At 38.5% G+C, this 22,434-nt stretch overlaps 1 protein-coding gene and 1 pseudogene across 3 annotated transcripts in view; one reads left to right on the top strand and one right to left on the bottom strand.

The window, feature by feature from the left end:
* The window catches only part of NKAIN3 (sodium/potassium transporting ATPase interacting 3), a 513,013-nt gene that overhangs the window by 218,809 nt on the left and 271,770 nt on the right, over positions 1-22,434 (bottom strand). For all 3 annotated transcript variants that reach the window (XM_043880325.1, XM_043880326.1, XM_043880327.1), the window contains exons 2-3: positions 21,803-21,940; positions 16,236-16,316 (exon numbers count right to left, since the gene is read on the bottom strand). In XM_043880325.1, coding sequence (XP_043736260.1) covers positions 16,236-16,316; positions 21,803-21,940 — 219 coding nt within the window. The remainder of the gene's footprint in view (positions 1-16,235; positions 16,317-21,802; positions 21,941-22,434) is intronic.
* Positions 5,803-6,292, top strand: LOC122679536 (annotated as a pseudogene).

Genomic DNA, 22,434 nt, shown 5'->3' with positions numbered 1-22,434 from the left:
GGCTTCTTATGTCAGATCTGAGTTGAAAGTCATCATAGAAGGTGAAAATCAAATATATTCCAAATGACCCCTGGCATCCCTTACATTGATTGACCACAAAGACTTGCTAATACACGTTGTCTATAACACATCTCTGTGAGAAATGGATATTTCCTGACATATCAGTAAACAAAGGAGGTCACAGTCATCAGCAATTGCAGCCACTTCCCATGATGAGCACTGAGGAAACTCAGGATGTGAAAACCCAGGAAACCGGCCTCAGAACCTGAGGTGCACATCAAAGGAATGACTTCAGTGAGCCCAGACTCCTGCATCTTCTTACACAGAAACGCGCTAAATTCCTTAACTTGGGATATCTGGCTTTCTTTCATTAAACATCATCTTTTGGCATCCAGACTGCCTGCCCTTTGTTACAAAACTTCTATATAACCTGACTCCTCCTCTCGCCTCCTCGAAGCAGTTCCCTCAGGGTTACTAGAGATGCTGCCTCCTGGACTTAAGTTCTAAAATTCCCACAGAATGAAACATAACGCTCAAATTGTAGGCTGTGAAAATATTTTAAGTCCACACCTGCAGTTCTTCCTTTCAGGGCTAGCCTTAGGTTAGTTCACTTGCTTTCTCAAGGATGTTCACTGTTTTTTTTTTTTTTTTTTCCACATCTTAAGCATTTTGTAAGTGGCTTTTGGCAGTAAAGAAACTCTTTGTAGAAGGTCCCTTTGTCTTGTCACTAACCTTAAACCAAGCACCCCCACACTCTACTCATTTCAGGCCCTAGCACACCTTTCAAATCTTTTAATTACACAATACCTTGCCTATTCTGTTGGTTCTTCCCATTGACCAAAGGAGTAGAAATGAGGACTAAGTAATTAATAGATGACCAGAGCTCTTCCTTAACTTTCTCTTCAGCAATCTCAAAAACAAACTGTGAATAAGATAGCATCTAACGAAAGCTCAGGAGCAGTCCACAGGCCTCCACACAGACTGGACACAGGGGATGGTGACAATTCTGATCCCCCATCTCAGTGATTACCTGGAATTACTTCCTTTCTTCCCTTGAGAACTTTCATGGCCGAACACTGAGTCCACTGTCTCCCCACCCCCACCCCCCCAGACGACCGGCATTCTGATTAAAAGCAGTTTTTCTTTCTACCAACTTTTGCCAGTATTGATTTTTTTTAAGTGGCAAGCAGCCAGACCTGGTTCAGTAACACTTTTACCCATTTGTCAACAGTTAGAAAGACCCTTAAAAACACTGGTATGTATTTTCAATATGTTTTGCCTGTATGTATCAGCTGTTCCAGGCTTGAATGTTTCCATTCCTTGAAAATATAAGTGACTCAGTGCAGGAATTGCCAAGTTGAGTTCAGCTAATGTAGATAACTATTTGCATCTATCTGATGGCAGCACAACAGCTGTCCACTGCATCCTCTTCTCATGAGATCACTGGTTACAGTTTCCTGCCAACTCAGTATAGGGTTTCTCCAAGTTGGAGCCTGAGGTCTAACAAGCAACATTAGAACCAAATCAGAATGCTTATTTGGGGCTTCCCAGGTGGCTCAAGTGGTAAAGAATCCACCTGCCAATGTAGGAGACAAGGGTTCTATCTCTGAGCGGGGAAGATCCCCTAGAGTAGGAAATGGCCACACACTCTGGTATTCTTGCCTGGGAAATCCCAGGGACAGAGGAGCCTGGTGGGCTACAGTCCAAGAGGTGGCAAAGAGTCAGACACAATTGAGCATGCACACACAGTATAGCAACACACACATACAGAACCTTTATTAATTCAACAGCCCTACTGTAGAAAAAAAGTGTAGCGTATCTAGTTTATTGCTTGCCTTTTTTCTAATGAAGGGAAAAGTGATGCAAGATAAATAAGTGGGAAAAATACTGAATAAAATAAAAATAAATAAGTGGAAAAAATCTAAAAAAGACAAGCCACCACAATCAATTCTACACTGGAAGTGGGGCAATCACAATAACGATGCCTGTTTTCAGAGACAGCTGGATGGAACAGTAGCTCTTACCTGACTCAGTTCTTAGCTACATCCTCCTCGCCTTGCTCACAGCTGGGTTGACCGCTCAAGCAGCTTCTGGATTCCAAGAGGTCATTTCAATGCTTCCAATTCCACACGTGACTCACACCCCTGACAACGTTCATGGATATGGGTCTGACATTCTACATTTGATTCTCCCTTTAGCCACGAATATAGTGTGTGTTCACAGACTTAACTTCTCAGAGACGTGATACCCTGGTCTTCAGAACGGGATGAAGGGGGCGCCAGGCAGGACTAAACTTGGTGACATGGCTGGAGCTCTTGTCTATCGCAAAGGCTCCTTGGCAGGCCTGAGGATGAGGCTAATCAATGAGATATGGGCTTCCCTGGTGACTCAGCAGGGAAAGAATCTGCCTGCAACGCAGAAGACCCAGGTTCGATCCCTGCATGGGGAAGATCCTCTGGAGAAGGGAAAGGCAACCCATTCCAGTATTCTTGCCTGGAGAATCCCATGGACAGAGGAGCCCAAGGGGGTGGGCTACAGTCCATGGGGTCGCAAAGAGTCAGACGCAACTGAAGCTACTTAACACACACAGTCTGGTGTCAGCTCTTTGGACAGAGTTTTGTTTCTTCATAAATCTCCCATGTCTCAGGCTTTCAGGCTGCTTCCGTAGGAACACTCCTCAGTGGTGGAGAAGGAAGGTGTGAATAGTAACACGTTTGCCCCAGTTTTTCTTTGTTTTCTTCCATTTTGTGATTCTTTTTATACACCAGATGTGTATGTCTTGTATAATGGATGTGATCTTAGTCTCGGAGATGGCAGCCTTGGATTAAAAACTATATTTGCCAGACATCAGTTGTCTGACCAGGAATAAATTATTTATCTTCTCTAAACCTTGCATTTTCTTATCACTTAAGGGGAAAGACCACTTCCTTTGGAAGACTGATGGCAGGGTGAAATAAGCACCCTCTGGGAACTTGCCTGGTAACCCAGAAAACCCTCAAACCCTTGCTTCCTTTGTTTCTTTTCCCCTGGTTTCTGCCCTCTGTACTGTCTTTCTCATTCTGGATGAACCCTAGCACCTAGTGTCAGGGTCCTTCGAAAGTTCTTTTCTCAGTGGGATGGTAATTAAAAAGTGTGGTATATAATAAAAAATATATATACTTGGTATTTGTCAGTTCCTGGAACAGAGATTCTATTTATTTATTTTTCATTTATTTTTATTCAAACAGAGATTCTAAAACCTTTAGGATTTCCTGAGATAAGAGTGTCTTTTGTTGTTCACAAGGAGCCCCTTTCGATCTTACCTGAGTTTAAGTTAAAGAGGTTACTCTTAGGAGACAAAAGTCCTAGATAGCTTCAGGGAGAGAGCTGGTTGCTGAAGGAAGCAACCACACAATTAGAAGGTTGGAACTTTCAACCCCACTCCCTCTGGGGTGGAGCCTGTGTGCATGCTAAATCACTTCAGTTGTGTATGACTCTTTGAGACCCCATGGACTGCAGCACGCCAGGCTTCCCTGTCCTTCACCATCTCCCAGAGTTTGCTCAAACTCACATCCATTGAGCCAGTGATGCCATCCAACCATCTCATCCTCTGTCGCCCCGTTCCCCTCCTACCCTCCATCTTTCCCAGCATCAGGGTCTTTCCAATGAGTTGACTCTTCGAATCATGTGGCCCAAGTATTGGAGCTTCAGCTTCAGCATCAGTTCTCTCAATGAATATTCAGAGTTGGTTTCCTTTAGGACTGACTGGTATGATCTCCTTGCTGTCTAAGGGACTCTCAAGTCTTCTCCAGCACCACAGTTCAAAAGCACCGATTTTTCTGCACTAAGCTTTCTTTATGGCCCAACTCTCACATCCATACATGACTACTGGAAAAACCACAGCTTTGACGAGATGGACCTTTGTCGGCAAAGTGATGTCTCTGCTTTGTAATATGCTGTCTTGATTTGTCATAGCTTTTCTTCCAAGAAGCAAGCATCTTTTAATTTCATAGCTGCAGTCACTGTCCACAGTGATTCTGGAGCCCAAGAAAACAAAGTCTGTCACTGTTTCCATTTTTCCCCATCTAAATTGGACTCACAAGCATGCTCTGGAAGCGGAACTCCTCTGTATGCAGGGGACATACTGGACTATCTCCTCGGCCACTGCCACCACTCTAATCCAAGCCACCTTTATTTCTTACCTAGATCACCAGAACCATCTGTCTATGGGTCCTCCTGCTTCTATTCTTGTTTCCTACATGACAGCCACACCAAAGTTGATCCTGTCATTCTCCTTCGCTCAAACTTCTATTGGGTTCCCATTACATTGAGGATAGATCCAAATCCTTACCATGGCCCATGACGTTCCTACAGGATCTCACCCCTACTTAGCTCTCCACACACACACACATTTTCCTGTATCTTGGCATGGCCAGCTCCTGTCTGCCACTTGGGCCTCTTAATTCCATCTTCCCATGAAGTCACCCTCTATTCCCTTATTCTGCCTTTTTTTTCCCCCTCTTGATAGCACTTAACACAGGATATCACATCATGGATTTATTTGGTTATATATTATGTCTCTTTCACTACAATAAAAGCTCCATGAGAGCATGTCCTTTTCATCCCCCAGTTGTATTCTCAGCACCTACAATAATACCTGGCACAGAGAAGATGCTCAATGAATTTGTTGCATTAAAATGTCTGACTCCAATGCAGAGAAAAGAAAATACTTAAGACAATTGGAGCTTCTTTTAAAGAAAATTCCTTTAAAAGATTATCTCTTGAAAAACATGTAGAAAATGAACATTTTCCAGTAAGAATTATGCCTCTGGCACATTTACACCAGCATTATTTCCCACCTTACATGACTGACAAAGTGTTTTGATGACTGATGTCATGTTTTGTAAAACCCCTTTAGCTACTTGAAGGAAAACACAAAATAAATGCAAAGTCATAATAAACCACCTCTCTGGTGTTCATAATGTACATGAGGCTTTTGATGATTTAGTGAAACATAAAGTAGGGGGTTTCTAAAGGTAAGGTAATAGATCAAGTCAAAATCATTACAGTCAGATCCAAGCGGCAAGGGGCCTTAGTGAGTAAACCCATCTTGATTTAAACCTTGGACATTCATGCCCTGATGTCTTTCAACAATGGTGATAGCCTTCTACATTCAAGGCATTCTGTTAGCTGCTACCATTATTATACTCCAATCTAATCTTTAGTCAAACAGATAAAACCTTGATTTTATTGGCTACAACACAGCTATCTCTTAATAAGCCAATATTTCCCCCTTCTGAAAGTGTGTATATACATATATATATATATTATATATATATATATATATGGACACACACACATATATATATATGGACAGAGGAGTCTAGCAGGCTACAAAGACTGCAAACCATGGGTTGCAAAGAGTTGGACATAACTGCAGCAACTGAGCATGCGTGCACACACACACACACACACACACACACACACACTACTAAAATACCATAGACAAAGAATGAACAAGGAAACTGTGATTTAAATAGTCACCCAAGGCCAAGACAGCGTAAGTAATTAAAAGCTTACATCTGTTTGCCAGGAGTGTTTTTCTATTGCCTTATGTGTCAAGACAGTAGGTCTGCTGAGTCAAGGAAGAGCTGTGTTAGTCTTTAATGTAATATTTTAGAAGTTGCCCGTTCATGTGAACTTTAATTTTATTGATTTTTTTTAAATTAAGAAAAAATCTCTCTGGGTAAAGCCAGAGTTGTGGCTTAATACTAATATTTGTTGTTGCTCTTCCCTTCTGTGGCCATCCCTGAAGTACCAGCAGCCAAAATGAAGTTCAATCCCTTTGTGACTTCTGACCGAAGCAAGAATCGAAAAAGGCATTTCAATGCGCCTTCCCACATTCGCAGGAAAATTCTGTCTTCTCCTCTTTCTAAAGAGCTAAGACAGACGTACAACGTTCGATCCATGCCCATCTGAAAGGATGATGAAGTTCAGGTTGTACGAGGGCACTACAAAGGGCAGCAAATTGGCAAAGTAGCCCAGGCTTACAGGAAGAAATACGGCATCTACATGAACGAGTGCAGCGGGAGAAGGCCAATGGCACAACTGTCCATGTGGGCATTCACCCCAGCAAGGTGGTTATCACCAGACTGAAACTGGACAAAGACTGCAAAAAGATCCTCGAACGTAAAGCCAAATCTCGCCAAGTAGCAAAGGAAAAGGGCAAATATAAGGAAGAAACAATTGAGAAGATGCAGGAATAAAGTCATCTTGTCTACAGCTTTTATTAAAAACTGTTAAAATGAAAAAACAAATAATAATATTTGTTGTTGTTCAGTCGCTCAGTTGTGTCCAACTCACTGCAACCCCATGGACTGCAGCACGCCAGGCTTTCCTGTCCTTTACCATCTCCCGGAGTTTGCTCAAACTCATGTGTATTGAGTGGATGATATCATCCAACCATCTCATCCTCTGTCGCCCCCTTCTCCTCCTGCCCTCAATCTTTGCCAGCATCAGGGTCTTTTCAATGAGTCAAAATGATAAATTTCTAGAATTCTATATTTTGCTTTTAATATCTGATATATCTGATAAAAATTAGTTTATCAAAAGGTCATCTTGTTTTCTCCTTTTGGGAAAAACATGCGGGACATGATTAAAGAAAACACAAAAGCTTCCATTCATTTGTAAAGAAGTTTATAAATCTCATCAGAGAGGCAAATAGAGAAAAAGTTTAAAGCAGAGGAAAGAAGGTATTTGTCTTAGTTTTCAGACTGATTTCATTACTAACAAAGACACACATAGAGACTCAACTTGTCTCTTGTCTGGTAAACTAAATTAATTTAAAAATATAGTTACTATTGGCATCTATGATTTCAAAAGAGGAATTATGATTATAGCCCCGATTTGCAACATTTAAGCTTGCTAGGAATTCTTGGAGAAGTTGATAACATAAATACTGGGAATAAATTTAAAAGTATAACAAAAGTCCATTTTTGGGATAGAGTTCCAAAAATGATCAATCCTAGGCTATACTTTGTCATATTTCAATTATGAGATGCTATACTTGATGCATATTCTTCCTATAGAAGTCACCCCCAGGATACTTAATGGTATCAAATTACATCAAGTGCTAAGGCTTCGTTCATTTTACTTTTTTACAAATTCAAATATGAAGAAATCATCATTGCTGACTCAATCCCAAAAGGGAAAAGAAGTGGAAAGAAATTACACTAATAAAAATGGGATTTCCCTTTAATCAGCTTCTTATGAAGAATAGCAAAGTAAACTTCCGATGCAGGATGAAAGTGATCACACCCCGAGATGGCACAGGACTAAGGAAGTATATGGCCAATGACTTCCTCCTCTGAGAAACAAAGCCCATCACCATGCTTTCTCAGGGACAAGTGCATCACTGGGTGATGCAAAGATGCTTAATGGTCCCAGGGCAGATGCAACGCCCTTTCTGAGAGCGCTCATTTGCATATGCACGGTTAATCCCAGCAGGAGGTGTGCATTCAGGGGTCCCCCAGGACAGAAATACAGAGGCTCTCAGGTAAAAGCAGTTCTTCATAAACTTTATAACCTCATTCCAAAACTCCAGTTGTCAGTGAACAGCTTTCCAGATTGACATCTTAAATCAAGGAAATGTCACACGTGTACAGTAACTGGCCTAATCTTTTCTGTAAATTGCTGCCTGCGGTTTTCAAAAACATAGTAAATTGCTGGCAATTGACAATGTGTCTCCCTGCATGGCTAACTTCACTTCTGCACAGTTAACAAATCAGTCTTAAATTATTCATCAGATCACCCAATGTCTAGGCTCTTCTGACTGCCATTGATTTCAGGGACCAGTAGCCTGCATGCCTTTTATACTAAAGTGAAACACACACCATATTCTGGGCATATAAAATTAATTGCATGTAGGAAATAACAACTATCCTTTGTCTCAGGATCTCACTTAAGGGTGAGGGCAGCTTACTACACAATCAGTGCTTCTGCTGTTCTCTGCTGCCTCGAAGCAGGACAGAGCCTTGTCGCACACTAATACTTAAAATAGCCTTAATGCCCCTGATAATTCAAATACACAGAGGAAGTGTTTTCTCTATTAATTCTACAATTAAGGACAAGTGCAAAATGATGAACTATATGTGCAAACTAAAACACAGATGGTCCATGCAGAAATGATGCCATCAAGCCATTGCATTTTTGTTCTAGAAACAGGGTCAAATCAACTCTCCAGACATCTTGACCAAATTGAATTTTGGTTGCTAAAATGAGTGTGGGGATAGAGTGCTTGTTCTGAAAGGACTCTTTAACTCAATGCCATTTTTCTTTTGGCGGCACACAGAGGATTTTGCTGGAAGCATGTTTGTCCTTCTTTGAAATACTTTTTGAATCACTGACTGGCTCTAAGTTAAACAGTGCAGTTGTGCAAGGAAATAGCCTCATATTTGAGGATCATATTTGTCTATTTAGGGCTTCCCTGATGGCTCAGTGGGTAAAGAATCTACAGGCAATGCAGGAGACACAGGAGACTCTTGTTCGATCCCTGAGTCAGGAAGATCCCCTGGAGTAGGAAATGGCAACCGACTCCAGTATTCTTGTCTGGAGAATCCCATGGATTGAGGAGCCTGGTGGGCTACAGTCTAAAGGGCAAAAAAGAATCGAATATGACTAAGAAGCTAAACACGCAGTACATATGCTACAGTCTGTGAACCATTCATTCATTTTGTCTGTTGATGCTCAGGAAAATTAACTCCAGACCATCTCAAAAGGAGACCCAGCATTCTGGCATTTTCTCCCAGCTGTGCCTAAACAGATCATTTTCAGGCCACTGGTAGTCAGAATCTATAACCCGAAAGCTCCCTTGTGGTCCTTACATGACCACCTTCTAAGGGAGTGACCTTGGCTCTGATTCATATAACCCTATGGAGTTCTCTCTCCAATATATGCTGGCCAGAGGAGAGTCTGGGAAAAGGGTACAGGATGGAGGTGGGCAGACTGACAAAATTCATTATAGGAAGTTGAAAACAAATAGCAGCTCAAAGCACTTTTCTCTCCAATGGTAGGTCAATCACAGCATTTGTGTCTGTGAAGGTCAGCATGGCACTTGTTCTTTCCTGAGGGTGTACAATCCTCATCCCATCTTCCTTAGGAAACCCTACCTGATCCTGGTGATACTGTGTTCCTTGTTCAATGGTATCAGAGTCCTTTCCAATTCATTATCCTAATACTGGTTACATTTTCTTGCTATTACTCATTTAATGTCTTTCCTATGATATAGAATATTTTATGAGGCAGAAATAGGATGGAGCCTTAGTGCCTGGCACAGGGCTTCGGACCAAGTAAATGCTTAGTAAAACTGTCTGTACAATCATACATGATTGGTTGGGTATTTTATTTTTACCTGCATATTTCAAGTCCTCCCAAAGTGGCTTAAACACATTTTCTAATCTGAAAGAAATCTGTGTGGGAAATTCAGGGCTAATATAAAATCTCCATGGAGTTAGGGTCAGAGGCTCCTTTTTTCTTTGTATGCAATTATTCTCATGCATGGCTGATATCCCTAAGGTTACCTCATGGTCTAAGATGGCTGGCTCCTCTCCTGTAGCAGAATAGGGGCCCTCAAAGAAGTTTATGTCCTAATTCTTAGAGCCTGTGAGTATGGTACCTGATATAATTGACGTGGGGCTTTCCTGGTGACTCAGACAGTAAAGAATCTGCTTGCAAGGCAGGAGACCCGAGTTTGATCCCTGGGTTGGGTAGATCCTCTGGAGGAGGAAATGGCAACCCACTCCAGTATTCTTGCCTGGAAAATCCCATGGACAGAGGAACCTGGTGGACTACAGCCCAAAGGATCGCATAGAGTTGGATGCAATTGAAGCGACTTAGCATGCACCCAGGGAAGAATTAGCCCATGTGGAGACCGTCACATCAGCGGTGGCCATGACCAGTGACTGGAATAGACTAAGGCTGGCAGGAGGTCAGGATCTCTGCAAACCTCACCATCAGCTCAGGGTTGGCTGTGGAAGCTGACTATGTCCTCTCTTTTCTCCCTGAGGGGTCGAGTCAAGGGAAGGGAAGAGAGTGACCAAGGCCTCAGGCATGCTAGCTTCACTGAGGGGAGAACAGGTTTGAACCAGACAGGAGACTAATTATCCATGACCAGACTTGTATACAGAATCTGTTACCCAACGTAATGAGGAATGGGAATAGGGTAAGAGACAGAACAGCTGGGAGATGGCTTATTCAAAGAAGCACAGCCATTTCATGACTATAATCCACTGAGTTGAGATAATAGCCCAGTTATTCAATTATATTTGCATAGGCTTTGTTCAGTAACTCTTACTTTGCAGCAGTAAATAGAGCTGCTCTTGATCAAATAATACATCCATCTGCTCTTTTGACAAAAATATTTGAACTTCTACAGAAGGGTACAAGGTTATCACACAAACTTGTGGTTAAAAACTCCAAACACCGCCCAGGCTGCAGCAATGACTTAGTTATTGTGGTTTCTATTCGTCATTGGACTATAACATAGCGGCAAATTGGATTTTTTGAGCAAAGGGTTTCAGAATGTTTGTACTTGATGAAATCTATGAAAATACAATACTGAGTTTAGACGTGCTTATAATTTTCTTTACTGTGGAAAAGAAGCTACGGGGGAAGCAATTATCTTACCACACAAAGAACGCCAAAGATGTTGTTTTCAGAAGTAATGTTTATTTAGACCCAGACCAAGGGAAAAAGTATAGTTTAAGTCCGTTGGAATATGAAATGCATAACTATATTTACACTGCCTTGCTAGTTTTTTAAAAAATATAAAATAATTGCATCACTTAGGGAAAGGACTGTATAGGAAACAAAAAATAAACATTTACAAGTTTGGGGGCTTCATTTTGATTTAATGCCCAGAAGCAGATTGGGATGGTTCTTCCTTTATAAATTTTTAATAACTGGATAGATGTTCACCACCACCTCAATCGCCCCTTTCTGCATCAATATTATAAACAAAAATACTCTTTCAGGACATCATGATAAATATATACCAATATATTAGTTCAGAACCTGAAATAGTTTGTTATTCTAGTAAACAGAAAGTTTATGCATTTTTCAAAGATTCTTATTGGTATAGATATGCTATTCATCTCATGAAACAGTAAAATATCATTCTTATAGTTTCAAATATAGGTATAGTTTTGCCATGTTTCTTGGATGCTATTCCTATATCATTTGCTGATATAATATTATTCTCAAATAAAGATATTTTGTATCCTAGCTTCAGTCCTCCATAAACATCACATTTCAAGATTCTTTTTGAAAAATGTTCAAGGAGGAAGAAATTCAAAGGAAAGGATAAATGCAAGTTTAATACTTATTACTAGATTCAGTAAGTTGTATTTATTTAAAGAAAGACATATACTACGTCTTTAGGGGCTTCGCAGCTGTCTCAGTGGTAAAGAATCTATTTGCCAATGTAGGAGATGTAGGAGATGCAAGTTTGATCCCTGGGTTGGGAAGATCCCCTGGTGGAGGACATGGCAACCCATTCCAGTATTCTTGCCTGGGAAATTCCATGGACAGAGGATTCCGTCAAGGTACATAGTCCATGGGGTGGCAGAGTCAGACATGACTGCGTGACTGAGCCTGCATGCACATATACTATGTACCACTGATTTTGTTTGAAACTGCCCACAGAAAAAGAATTCTTTAGAGACATAAAAATACTTAGAATGCTTATTAAAAATAATGGAGGCGCTGTACGCAGCTGAAGGGGAGAGACAGTTCTGTTTCCTATGCAATAACTTCGACATGGAACTCTGAATTGTCTAAAAGTTTCCTACTTGAATGTGCCTGACCAAACCAAAGTTAGTGGAAGAATTCATCCTTGAAGGAAAATGAATCTTGATGAAGAGAGAGATTTTTCTCGGTAAGTATAGAGGAACAATTCAGGCTGGGTAATAAGAATGAACCTTGAAAAAGAAGGATAATGTCATTGACCCTGCCAGACTCCTCAGGTGAAATATTCGACTGAAGAATCTCACGAGAGAAGAGAACCCTTGTGAGTGAATGGTGATGATTTAAGTCAAAAGAGGACAAGAAAGTGCTATTATTGCCATTTTGAGAAATGGCTTAAATTTCTTTAAGAATCAAAATATCCACAGATCAGGTACTATGGAAAACATGCAGCTGTTGAGACAGAATATAGAGAAACAAATATAGCTAGTTTTTCTTTTATGCGAAGGCAACGTGAACACAGGTACGGAGGAGCTATCGGGAGGGTTCATCTGTTTCCCTTTCAGGTTTCTTCCTAAATTTTAGGAGACTCTTGATCAAAGCTCATGGTTAATAAAAGTCTTCAGAGAATTTCCTCATATTCATTTTTTACATCTAAATTATGCTCATGCACAGTAGCTCACAATCAGAATTCTAGGAAATGTAACACTGAAAATTCTCTAGGATCAGTAACGAGTAAATTTCATGCATTTTCCAGGAAACGCCAGTTAGAAGAAATACTAACCTAAAGTTTCTACAATTTGGAGTAATGGAAAAGATGTCTTAAGGCATCAGATTAATTTTGGAGGGATTAAAAACAAATACAACAAATATAGTTTATCTTTCAGTATCTTTAAATGTAACAAATGAGATGGGCTTTCATATTTGCATTCTGAATGGATGCCTAGGAAGAAAAATATGATTTCAAGTCTTGCGACTTCCAAAGAAGCAGCAATAACTTATTAATTGTACCCTTGGTGATCTTAAAGTACAGCATGAAAAACTGCCTTGGAGACTCCAAAGACGCATAAAGCTCCTCCCGGGGGAGCAGGAGAGACAGTAGCAGAATCTAGCTGCAGAAGTATTTCAAAAATGCTATTTACATGTTGAAGGAAAGGGTTTAATTAATCGTATTACAGCTGTGAAGTTAATATGCAGATCTGAGGTCCTAGCACAAGGGACTGTTACATACTTTTTAAACAAGTCACTCAATCCTACATATTCCCCTTTTACAGCTCTTGCATAGTAATAAATATATGTCCCACAGGTTTGCAGAATGAGGATCAAGATGTCTGTTAATTTCTCACTAATAATAAAGATGATGATGTTGATGGCAATTATAAGAACCACTTTTTACTGAAACCTCACAATATTCCAAGATCCTAAGTTCTTTGTATGAATTACAAACAATTTCAACAACCTGGCATGCTGCAGCCCATGGGGTCGCAAAGAGTCAGACACGACGTAGCAACTAAACAACAACAACAATAAAAATAATGCTGTGGTTTTTTCCTCATTTTGCAGAAAAGGAAACCGAGATTCCAGTATCAAAGTACAGGCACTTTTGGTCACCCACCCACAGTCATCCCCAATCTCACCATACAGGCACACATTTCCTAAAACAGTAAACCCATTTCCTTCAAGTTCTAGAATTCATGGAGAATGCCCAGGAAGACCCTCAGGACCACAGGGACAAAAGCATGATGTGAAGCAAAAGGAAAATCTGAAGGTTGTGATCAAGAGTCCCCATAAGAGGCCAGAGGTATGATCACTCATGGTCAGCAAGTACACTATTAGTTTACAAGAATGGTTCAGTAGTGCCTGTCATTGGAATAACACCCAAATCCATTAAGATGTTGTGGGAATTAAGCTGAATCTGGTGTTTGGAGAAAGATTCACCACTTTACAATGGATATTTTGTGCAAAAATCAAAGTAGAGTGAGGCTTTTATTAATCTACCCAAGTATATAATTCCAAGAAATGACTTCATGAACTAGAAGGAGAGGGAGGACTCTGGAGAGTTAGTATATAAAGATGCACATGTGAACAAGGATTATTTTATGAAATGGGGTACAACCTGGGAAAATGGCAGAGGTGCCTGGGTTTATCAAGGGTCCTCAATGCTACTCTAGTTTTCAGAATAGATTCCCAACAGACTGGAATTGAGATTCACCTGTGGCTAGCCAGGGAGCAATTACCAGCCTTTGAAACAGGAAATAGAGATCAACAAAAAACCTTTGGGCCTTTTGGAATCGTCTATCTTTTTAATGATCTAGAATACTTGGTGGGCTGCTTAATGGCATTTGCATGGGTCATAAAATGAGTAACTGGGACCTTATACCCACTTGTTAACTCTGAACCCAAAGAAATGAGGGGGAAAACCCTTCATGTTTTTCAAGGATTCATATTGAAATTCATGTGAAATTCACATTCACATCATTCACATTGATGTTAGAAAACCAGTTACAGGAAACAGTTCACAAAGGTCATCTTGGGCAGTAGAGGGAAATCAACTTTTGTGGGACAAATCACTGATCCTATTATTTTAATTTAAAAAAATTTTTAAAAATCACATCACATTTGAAGCTTACCTGAGTTACCATATTTGGTAACAATGCTAAACACCAAACAGGCACTGATTACTATCATTACTGGTGATGCTGGTCCTGTTTTTATATTTCACAGAGACTTTTGGGACTCAACAATTTGCCTAAGGGCCCATGGTTTAAAAGTGCTATAGACAAGATTTGAATGAAAGGCTTATGATTTGACATATAGTCTTTTTCAACACACTATGATGCCAATTCCATAGAACAAATTTCTTCTGGTCTAATTTATTCCAAACCAGTTAACAGAGAAGAAAATAAAATATGATTTCCATCCAGTGAAATAAAAACATGATTTAAAATGACCATTCAAATCAAGAAACAGACAATGTTATGGGTTGAAAAATGCTATGCTTAACTTATTATTAACAATTATTTTATTCATAATATTTGCATTTTAAAATTACTTTATAATCTGCATGTTACAGATGATAACTGAGCACTGATTTAAGTCCTTTTTTCTGTCTTAGAAATTAGTGGTGAAATGCAATTAATAGCACAAATACTAAAGGTAGATGTTGGTGCATTTCTATGTAACTCAGTTTTAGGAATGTAATTTCTGGTTCCTGAATACATTTGCCAATGTGAGAAAATGATGACAAGTTCTAATTATAAAATTATTATAGTGTAGAACAATCAACTCTGAAGGTTCTAGAGAAAACCCTTCAGGGATCTTTGCTGCTTAGCTACATCAAAAATTCTTTATTACCCTATGGACTTCAGTGGAGCCTAACAATTCTAAAAGCTTCTGTGCTGGTCAAAGCAAATGTTTTTAAGATCTAAACCACAAATGCTACTTAAAGAAAATCTGACATTATTATGCAACAACAGAATAAGTTGGCACAAAGATAGTTGAAAACAAGAAACCTAGAAAAATAGGTTAAAACTTTCTTATTCTTTTTGTAATTATACTGTTAAATTTCTTCTCTATGATTTCAAATGACAACCGCACTAGTTTATGAGAAAAATACTTAAGAAACATAACGAGAAGTTTAACCTAAGGTGCTCTTCCATTTGGGTGGTAATCAAAAGAGGGTTCTGCAAGAGTCAAAATGAAAATTGTGTGCTTTGCTGACATGAGTTCTAGACAGACAGAAATAACATTTGTTTCATGTTGCATAAAGACAACTCTGATCAGGATTCACAGAGGAGTCACCACACTGATGTACATAGTTGTTAGCAAACATACGCTCCCTTTAAATATAATGAGCATTTCCTTCTCTGTCAAACTTCTTTCTCAGAATCAATATTCAAGCAAAGATGGCAACTTGCTATTCATATCTGTTACATTTACGTTTTGGTCAATCCCTTTCCCCACTTTAAACACAAGAATGTTTAAAGCCATTTTTTCACTTAACATTTGGCATTTGTGGTCACTGGGATGAGAGGCTTGAAGCTGAGTCCCACTGCAGCTTAGCAAACTAACTTATAAGACTATTGTTTTGGAGTTTCACTGTTATTAACATGCTCCCAAGGTCATTCTTTTCTGAATGATATCCAAACTCTTTTTTGAATAGTATGCCATTTGTAACATTGTTTTGATTACTATATATACTTAGTATTCCATTTGTAATGCTGCTTAGGTTACTGTTTATGTGCATATTTATTAGTATGCCATTTGTAATGTTGCTCTGATTACTATACATACTTAGTATTCCATTTGTAGTGCTGCTTAAGTTACTGTATATGTGCATATATATTAGTATTCCATTTTTAATGTTATTTAGATTGTTAAATATATTTAGTATTCCATTTGTAATATATGTACACTGTATAGATGTATATATATTAGTATTCCATTTGTAATGTTACTTAGATTATTTATTAGTGTACTCTTTTTAAAAGTGTACTTTAAAACCATCATGAACTTACCTTAGAGAGCCCACCTACTTCCAAATAGAAGCAGATAATGAACACATTCCAGGTGACCCAGAGGGCAGTCCATACCGTATACTGGAAAGAAAGGGTGGGGAGGGGGGAGAAAAAGAAGAAAAATGTGGAGATGAAGGGAATGTATATTCAATAAGTCGATAATAAAAATGTCAATAAATCTGTCTTCTGGGATGAAACAGGGCATGCTCAGAAAAGAGTGCTCCTTATGGGGTCCCCTAAGATTTCTAGAAATTAAAAATCCAATAGTTTCTACTGCTTTCAGTAGATGTCAATAAAACTAGATTTATTTTGAAAGTGCTTTGCTGGCTTGCAGATGCAAGTGAAATCCAAGTGCTGACTTCATTTTGGTTTTCTGAGTACTAACTTTTCCAAGGGATACAAGTATGCAAATTTTCTGTGGGCTATCTAGTCAGCTAGTCTGTCGTGTTCAACTTTTTGTGACCCCATGGACTGTAGCCCACCAGGATCTTCTGTTCATGGGATTCTCTAGGCAAGAATACTGGAGTGGGTTGCCATTCCCTCCTCTAGGGGATCTTCCCAATCCAGGGATCAAACCTGGGTCTCCCTCATTGCAGGCAGATTCTTTACCACCTCAGGGACCAGGGAAGCCCATCTAATCAGCTAGCTAGCTTTTAGTTATAATTTTAAATCATCACGGTTTTAGGAATATTAGTCAAAACCCTTCACTTCCATATCACTGAATGAGAATCATGTGGGAAAATGGATATGTGGAGTAAAATTAACCAACTTTCAACTGTTGGACTATTTTACTGAATGGAACATATGCCCCTAATATAACGATAGGCTATAACATGAGCATGTAAAATATTTTTTAAAAGCATAGAAATTAATAACTACGATTAAGGATGAGCAAATAAGCAACATATTTCCATAATGGGAAAATACCTTCCAATTACATCCCCAAACTCTCTAAACATGCCAGTCTTATTGATTAATTGGGTTTATGAATGTATCATGTATTAGGAAATGTCTTTCTCAAGAGTATTAGTCAGATGGAATTAAGATAACCTCAGATCAAGACTCATCAAAGGAGATGGTCTTAGGGTTCAATTCATCCAGTCACTTTCTTTCTCTTTTTTTAATTTTTTATTTTTAATTGGAGGATACTTGCTTTACAATGTTGTGCTGGTTTCTGCTGCACAACAACGTGAATCCGCTGTAAGTACACATATCCCCTCCCTCTAAAGCCTCCCTCCCTCTCACCCCCCATCCTCCCCTTCTAGGTCGCCATAGAGCACTGCGCTGAGCTCCCTGCGTTACACAGCAACTCCGCACGAGCTGTTTACACACGGGCGTGCATATATGTCAACGCCACTCTCCCACTTTGTCCCGCCCGCTTCTTCCCCCACTGTGTCCACAAGCCTGTTCTCTACATCTGCATCTTTATCCCTGCCCTGTATACAGGTTCATCTGTACCATTCTTCTAGATTTCATATACATGCATTGATATATGATACTTGTTTTTCTCTTTCTGCATCCAGTCACTTTCTCAAGCAGACAAAGACACTAAGATCTGGAAAACTGACACATAGGACAGCTTAAATGAGGAAGGAATTTGCCACAGCAGCACAATGAATACACCAAATACAATGGGTTGCTCACTAATTTTATTTTACTACAAAAATCTTTGGGAAAAAAAAAAACTTTGAATTCTTAAATAGACATACTAATTCAATTATTGCTTTCTACTGTTAAATCATGATAAATGGTGAAATAACTTATTGTTAATATTAAGCTAAGTATTAAAATAATTTATTAATACTAGTTTCTTCTATGTTCTGCCAAATAATAGACTCATGAATTTTAAACACTATAAAACAGCCATCTCCTTACTAGAAACCTTATCAGAAGCTTTTAAATTTTTTCTAAAATTCAATTTACATTTTTTATCTTTATCATTTATGATTTTTAAAGAGTAATACATTTATAATAATGAGTTAAGGCTCCAAAATCACTAGAACTGTAGAGGAGTAGGAAAATACGCCAAAAAGTTAACATCAGTTAAAATATACATTGAGGCTTTTGGTATTTGCAGATACTGTTGATCTGCTGATATTTTCTGTTAAAGAGCCTTCCAGTGTGAGAGGGTAGTAGATGTTTTCCTAAAAATGCACCAAATGCATTGAAATGCACTTTTCTGACCCACAAAATATTCTTGTGAATACTTAAAATATCTAACCTACATCCTCAATGTACACTTTTTGCAAACTGATAAAGTCATAAAACCACAACAAATTTTTAAAGATGCTACTAATAAGATGGCATCTGGTATCGGACATTTTTCATTCTACATAAGTCTAATTATGGAGATGATTGAGTAAAAGAGCAGTGCAGACCACTAAGTCATGAGAACAAATCTAGGGACAAAGGTTGAGGGGAGGACATAGAGTAAAGCAGGACTAAAGTAAGAAAATGAACCCAATTAACTGCAAAACCACATAGTTCTTAATTATTAGGACTGCAAACCTACACCCCAAGTATTCTTTTAGAAAAGTAAATCAACTCAGAGTTACAGAAAATGAATATTGAAGCAAATCTATTTAAAGTCAAAGCACAAACTTCATGATCGAACTGTATTCTGATCCATCACAAGCTATACTATTGATGTCACTTCTGAACACTCAAAGATAAAATGATCAGGCTGAGTACTATAGATTCCAACTGCCAGCTCTGAAATTCCTAACAATAGCAACAGTTATTACTGAGATGCTTTCTATTGTTCCTTTCTAAGCACTTTACATAGATTAAGTCATTCAGTCATCACACTAAGACCAAAGTAGAGAGGTAATCATTTGATCATGTAGTTAGTGTCAGACTTGGGACAGGCACTCTGGCAAAAGCAGGAGTGTTTAGGCATCATATGACTCCAGAGCTGGGGTGCTTAGGCATCAAATGATAAGCTTCATTGAAAAATATTTTAGGAAAAGGACTACAGGTTAATTTGCAAGTTAACACTTCCCCAAATTTTCTATTTTATCAAATGATCAATTCACCAATTTATCAAAAATTTACTTCATTCATATGTATTTTGTAACCAGTTATTTTTTTGAAATGATTTCCTTTTTATTTTGCTATTAATGTGTCATGCATTATATAGACATCAGGATTTTTAAAAGTAATATTGTAAGTTCCTTTATTCTAATACATTGGCCTGTTGAGAACAAAGAATATTTGTATGGTTGAATTTTGGATTGCTTTGAGATGGAAACTTCATACCTCAGTGTGCACCTGAGACCCAAATCTGTACATAAGGTAAAAAGGAAGGATTTCTAGTGGCACTAATAACACATACAAAGGAATTTTGCTGAGGTAGAAAGTATTAGGACAACATGTGGTATAAGAGACTGGCTATCCTCCTTGTCGTCTTTTTGATGAGGATTAATTTCTTTTTAGGGCTTCCCTGGTGGCTCAGTGGTAAAGAATCTGCCTGCTAATGGAGACACAGGTTTGATCCCTGGTCCCAGAAGATCACCTGGAGGAAGAAATTGTAACCCATTCCAGTATTCTTGCCTGGAAATCTCATGGACAGAGGAGCCTAGTGGGCTAGAGTTCATGGGGTTGCAAAGAGTAAGTCACAATTTAGTGACTGAACAACAACAAACTTATTTATGCAATTGAAACTAGAATTTTAAAGAAAGAGATACATTCCATTTTTACCAAATATCTTTTGGTCATCACAGAGTATGCCTACAAACTCAGAGAGTCACATAGATATACCTGCAGTATAGAAGACATAACTTCTCAAAGTAAAGAAAAAATTACTCTGCATAATTATTTATCCATCTATTTACTCGTCATCTTTATATAATCTATCAACTATTTATCTATCCTACTTTGCTTATGTTCAGTACACACACTTTAAATCCTAATTTAATTAGACAATGCCTATAAAGATGAAAAACCATTTATTTTGGTCTATGTGGCTTCCAGGATATTGCATAGTTTTATGAGGATATTTAAGGATTTTTTAATTGAAATGAACTGTAGAAGTCTCCCGGTATATTTTTTTTCTCATTGAGCAATTAGTCTATAATATAAATTACTTTTCACTTCCCTAGCTTGTTTTTCAATTACCAAGAAGACCATTCATTAATTCATTCACATGTGTATCAATTAGATATAGTAGTATACACAGTATGTTACACTTATTTTTTCAAAAAGATCTGTTTCTTGCTCACTCATTGTTCTAACAGTTTTTGGAGTTTAGTATTCATGTCCAAGGGGATTTAAATCTGAGACCATTGAATATGAGCCTAATATTCTTCACTGCCATTCTGAACAGTAACTCTGGTGGAAGATTTATGATGACATAGTAGGGATATTTCCCTGTGTACAGAGTACATGTGCTTTCAGTCATGTCTGACTCTCTGTGACCCTTTGGACTATAGCCCGCCAGGCTCCTCTGTCCATGGGATCTCCTAGGCAAGAATACTGGAATGGATTGCCATTTCTTCCTCCCGGGTATTTTTCTGACCCAGGGATAGAACCCATGTCTCTTGTGTCTCCTGCATTGGCAGGCAGATTCTTTTCTTCTAGTGATGCAATCACTTGCATTGCAAGAAAATATTCACTAATTCTACTGAACACTGTATATTTATTCAGGTTCAGTGAGCATTTTAGAGTGTGTTACTCCTCATTATAATTTCTTACATTTCTTGGTATTTCTCACAACCTTCTTATACATATATGTAGCCTAAAATATTCCCCTCTAGAAAAGAGAACAAATTACTGGAGATAACTTTCAGTCAAATGTGGAGCACAGAATATTCCTTATTAAATTTTCCTACAATGGAGGGTATGCTGACCATGTATGTGATAGTTTGGAGCATGGGTTTGTCTCAAATTTATCTTCACAAAGTTGAGAAATATTTAGTAATATATAGTACACCAAAAATTAGGGGATAAGTATGAAATAAAGGTGTCTCAGATGGTAAAGAATCTGCCTGCAATGCAGGAAACCTGGGTTTGATCCTTGGGTTGGGAAGGTCCCCTGGAAACGGGAACAGCTACCACTCCAGTATTCTGGCCTGGAGAATTCCATGGACTGTGTAGTCCGTGGGGTTGCAAAGAGTCAGACATGACTGAGCGACTTTCACTTCACTTCATGAATGCACATGCATTTATTACATCAGTTAAAACTAAATAGCTTTTATCAGTTAGTAAATAGTTATGGCTAGGAAGTTTGCTTTTTAGTGTTAGTGACACACGTGATTGAAATGATAGTTAATACACAATTACATACCATCTAACATCAAGACCACAGGTCCTCCTCTATTGAAACTCATCTTAAATTTCCTTGTGAATCTTGATTTCAGTTACACTATGCATCTCACACTCATAGTCACATTGTTTGCTTTCGTTGTAAACATTCACTGAGCCTTCTTCCCCACAGATAATCATCTCAGTAATGAAGGCCAATACAGCCAAGCCATACTACATCAGAAAGAACAACTGAAATAATTTTCTTCTTCTCCTAACAGTTTTGCAGTGTTTATATGAAAAGACAAGTTAAAAATAAGACTTACCACCACAATATATCGAGGTCTGTATTGAATGGTCCCAAACAAACCCAATATGACGACGATTATATGTAGAAAATTGCCAAGAATGGGTGCCCACTGGAAGCCAAGGAAGTCGAAGATCTGCCTCTCTAATGCTGAGAGCTGCAACAAAGCAAAGAGTCCATGAGTATATAACCTGTGCACCATCAGACTACACTAATGTTGGCTTCACAGTTGGAGAAGGCTGCAAATCAATTTCAATTGTACTTATGGATACTGTTATCAGATTGTGACACCCATTTCATGTACTGCTTTATGCAACGTCTCTCAGAAAACATACTAAAATTACTTTGAAAATCAGGACTTCAACTATAAATAGATTTTTAAGCCTTTCTGGAGTGTGTGAGATATATTCCTGAAATCCTTTTCTATAGTAGTAAATATTTTATGATATCATATTTTCTAATATTAACCTATCACTATTTTTAGTAAAATGACTGGCTTAGTTATAACATACTTAGAACAGTAACTCTAGGCTTCAATGCCAGTACTATTAATGTTTGGGAAAAGAAACAAACAAAAATAAGAAAAACTACTCCCATTTCTACCTTCCTATGTAAAATATGAATTATCAAATCTTTTTTTTTCTTTCCTTT

This window comes from Cervus elaphus, chromosome 21 (genome assembly GCF_910594005.1).
Source record: "Cervus elaphus chromosome 21, mCerEla1.1, whole genome shotgun sequence".
Classification (NCBI taxonomy): domain Eukaryota; kingdom Metazoa; phylum Chordata; class Mammalia; order Artiodactyla; family Cervidae; genus Cervus; species Cervus elaphus.
This window is presented reverse-complemented; position numbering and strand designations above follow the sequence as displayed.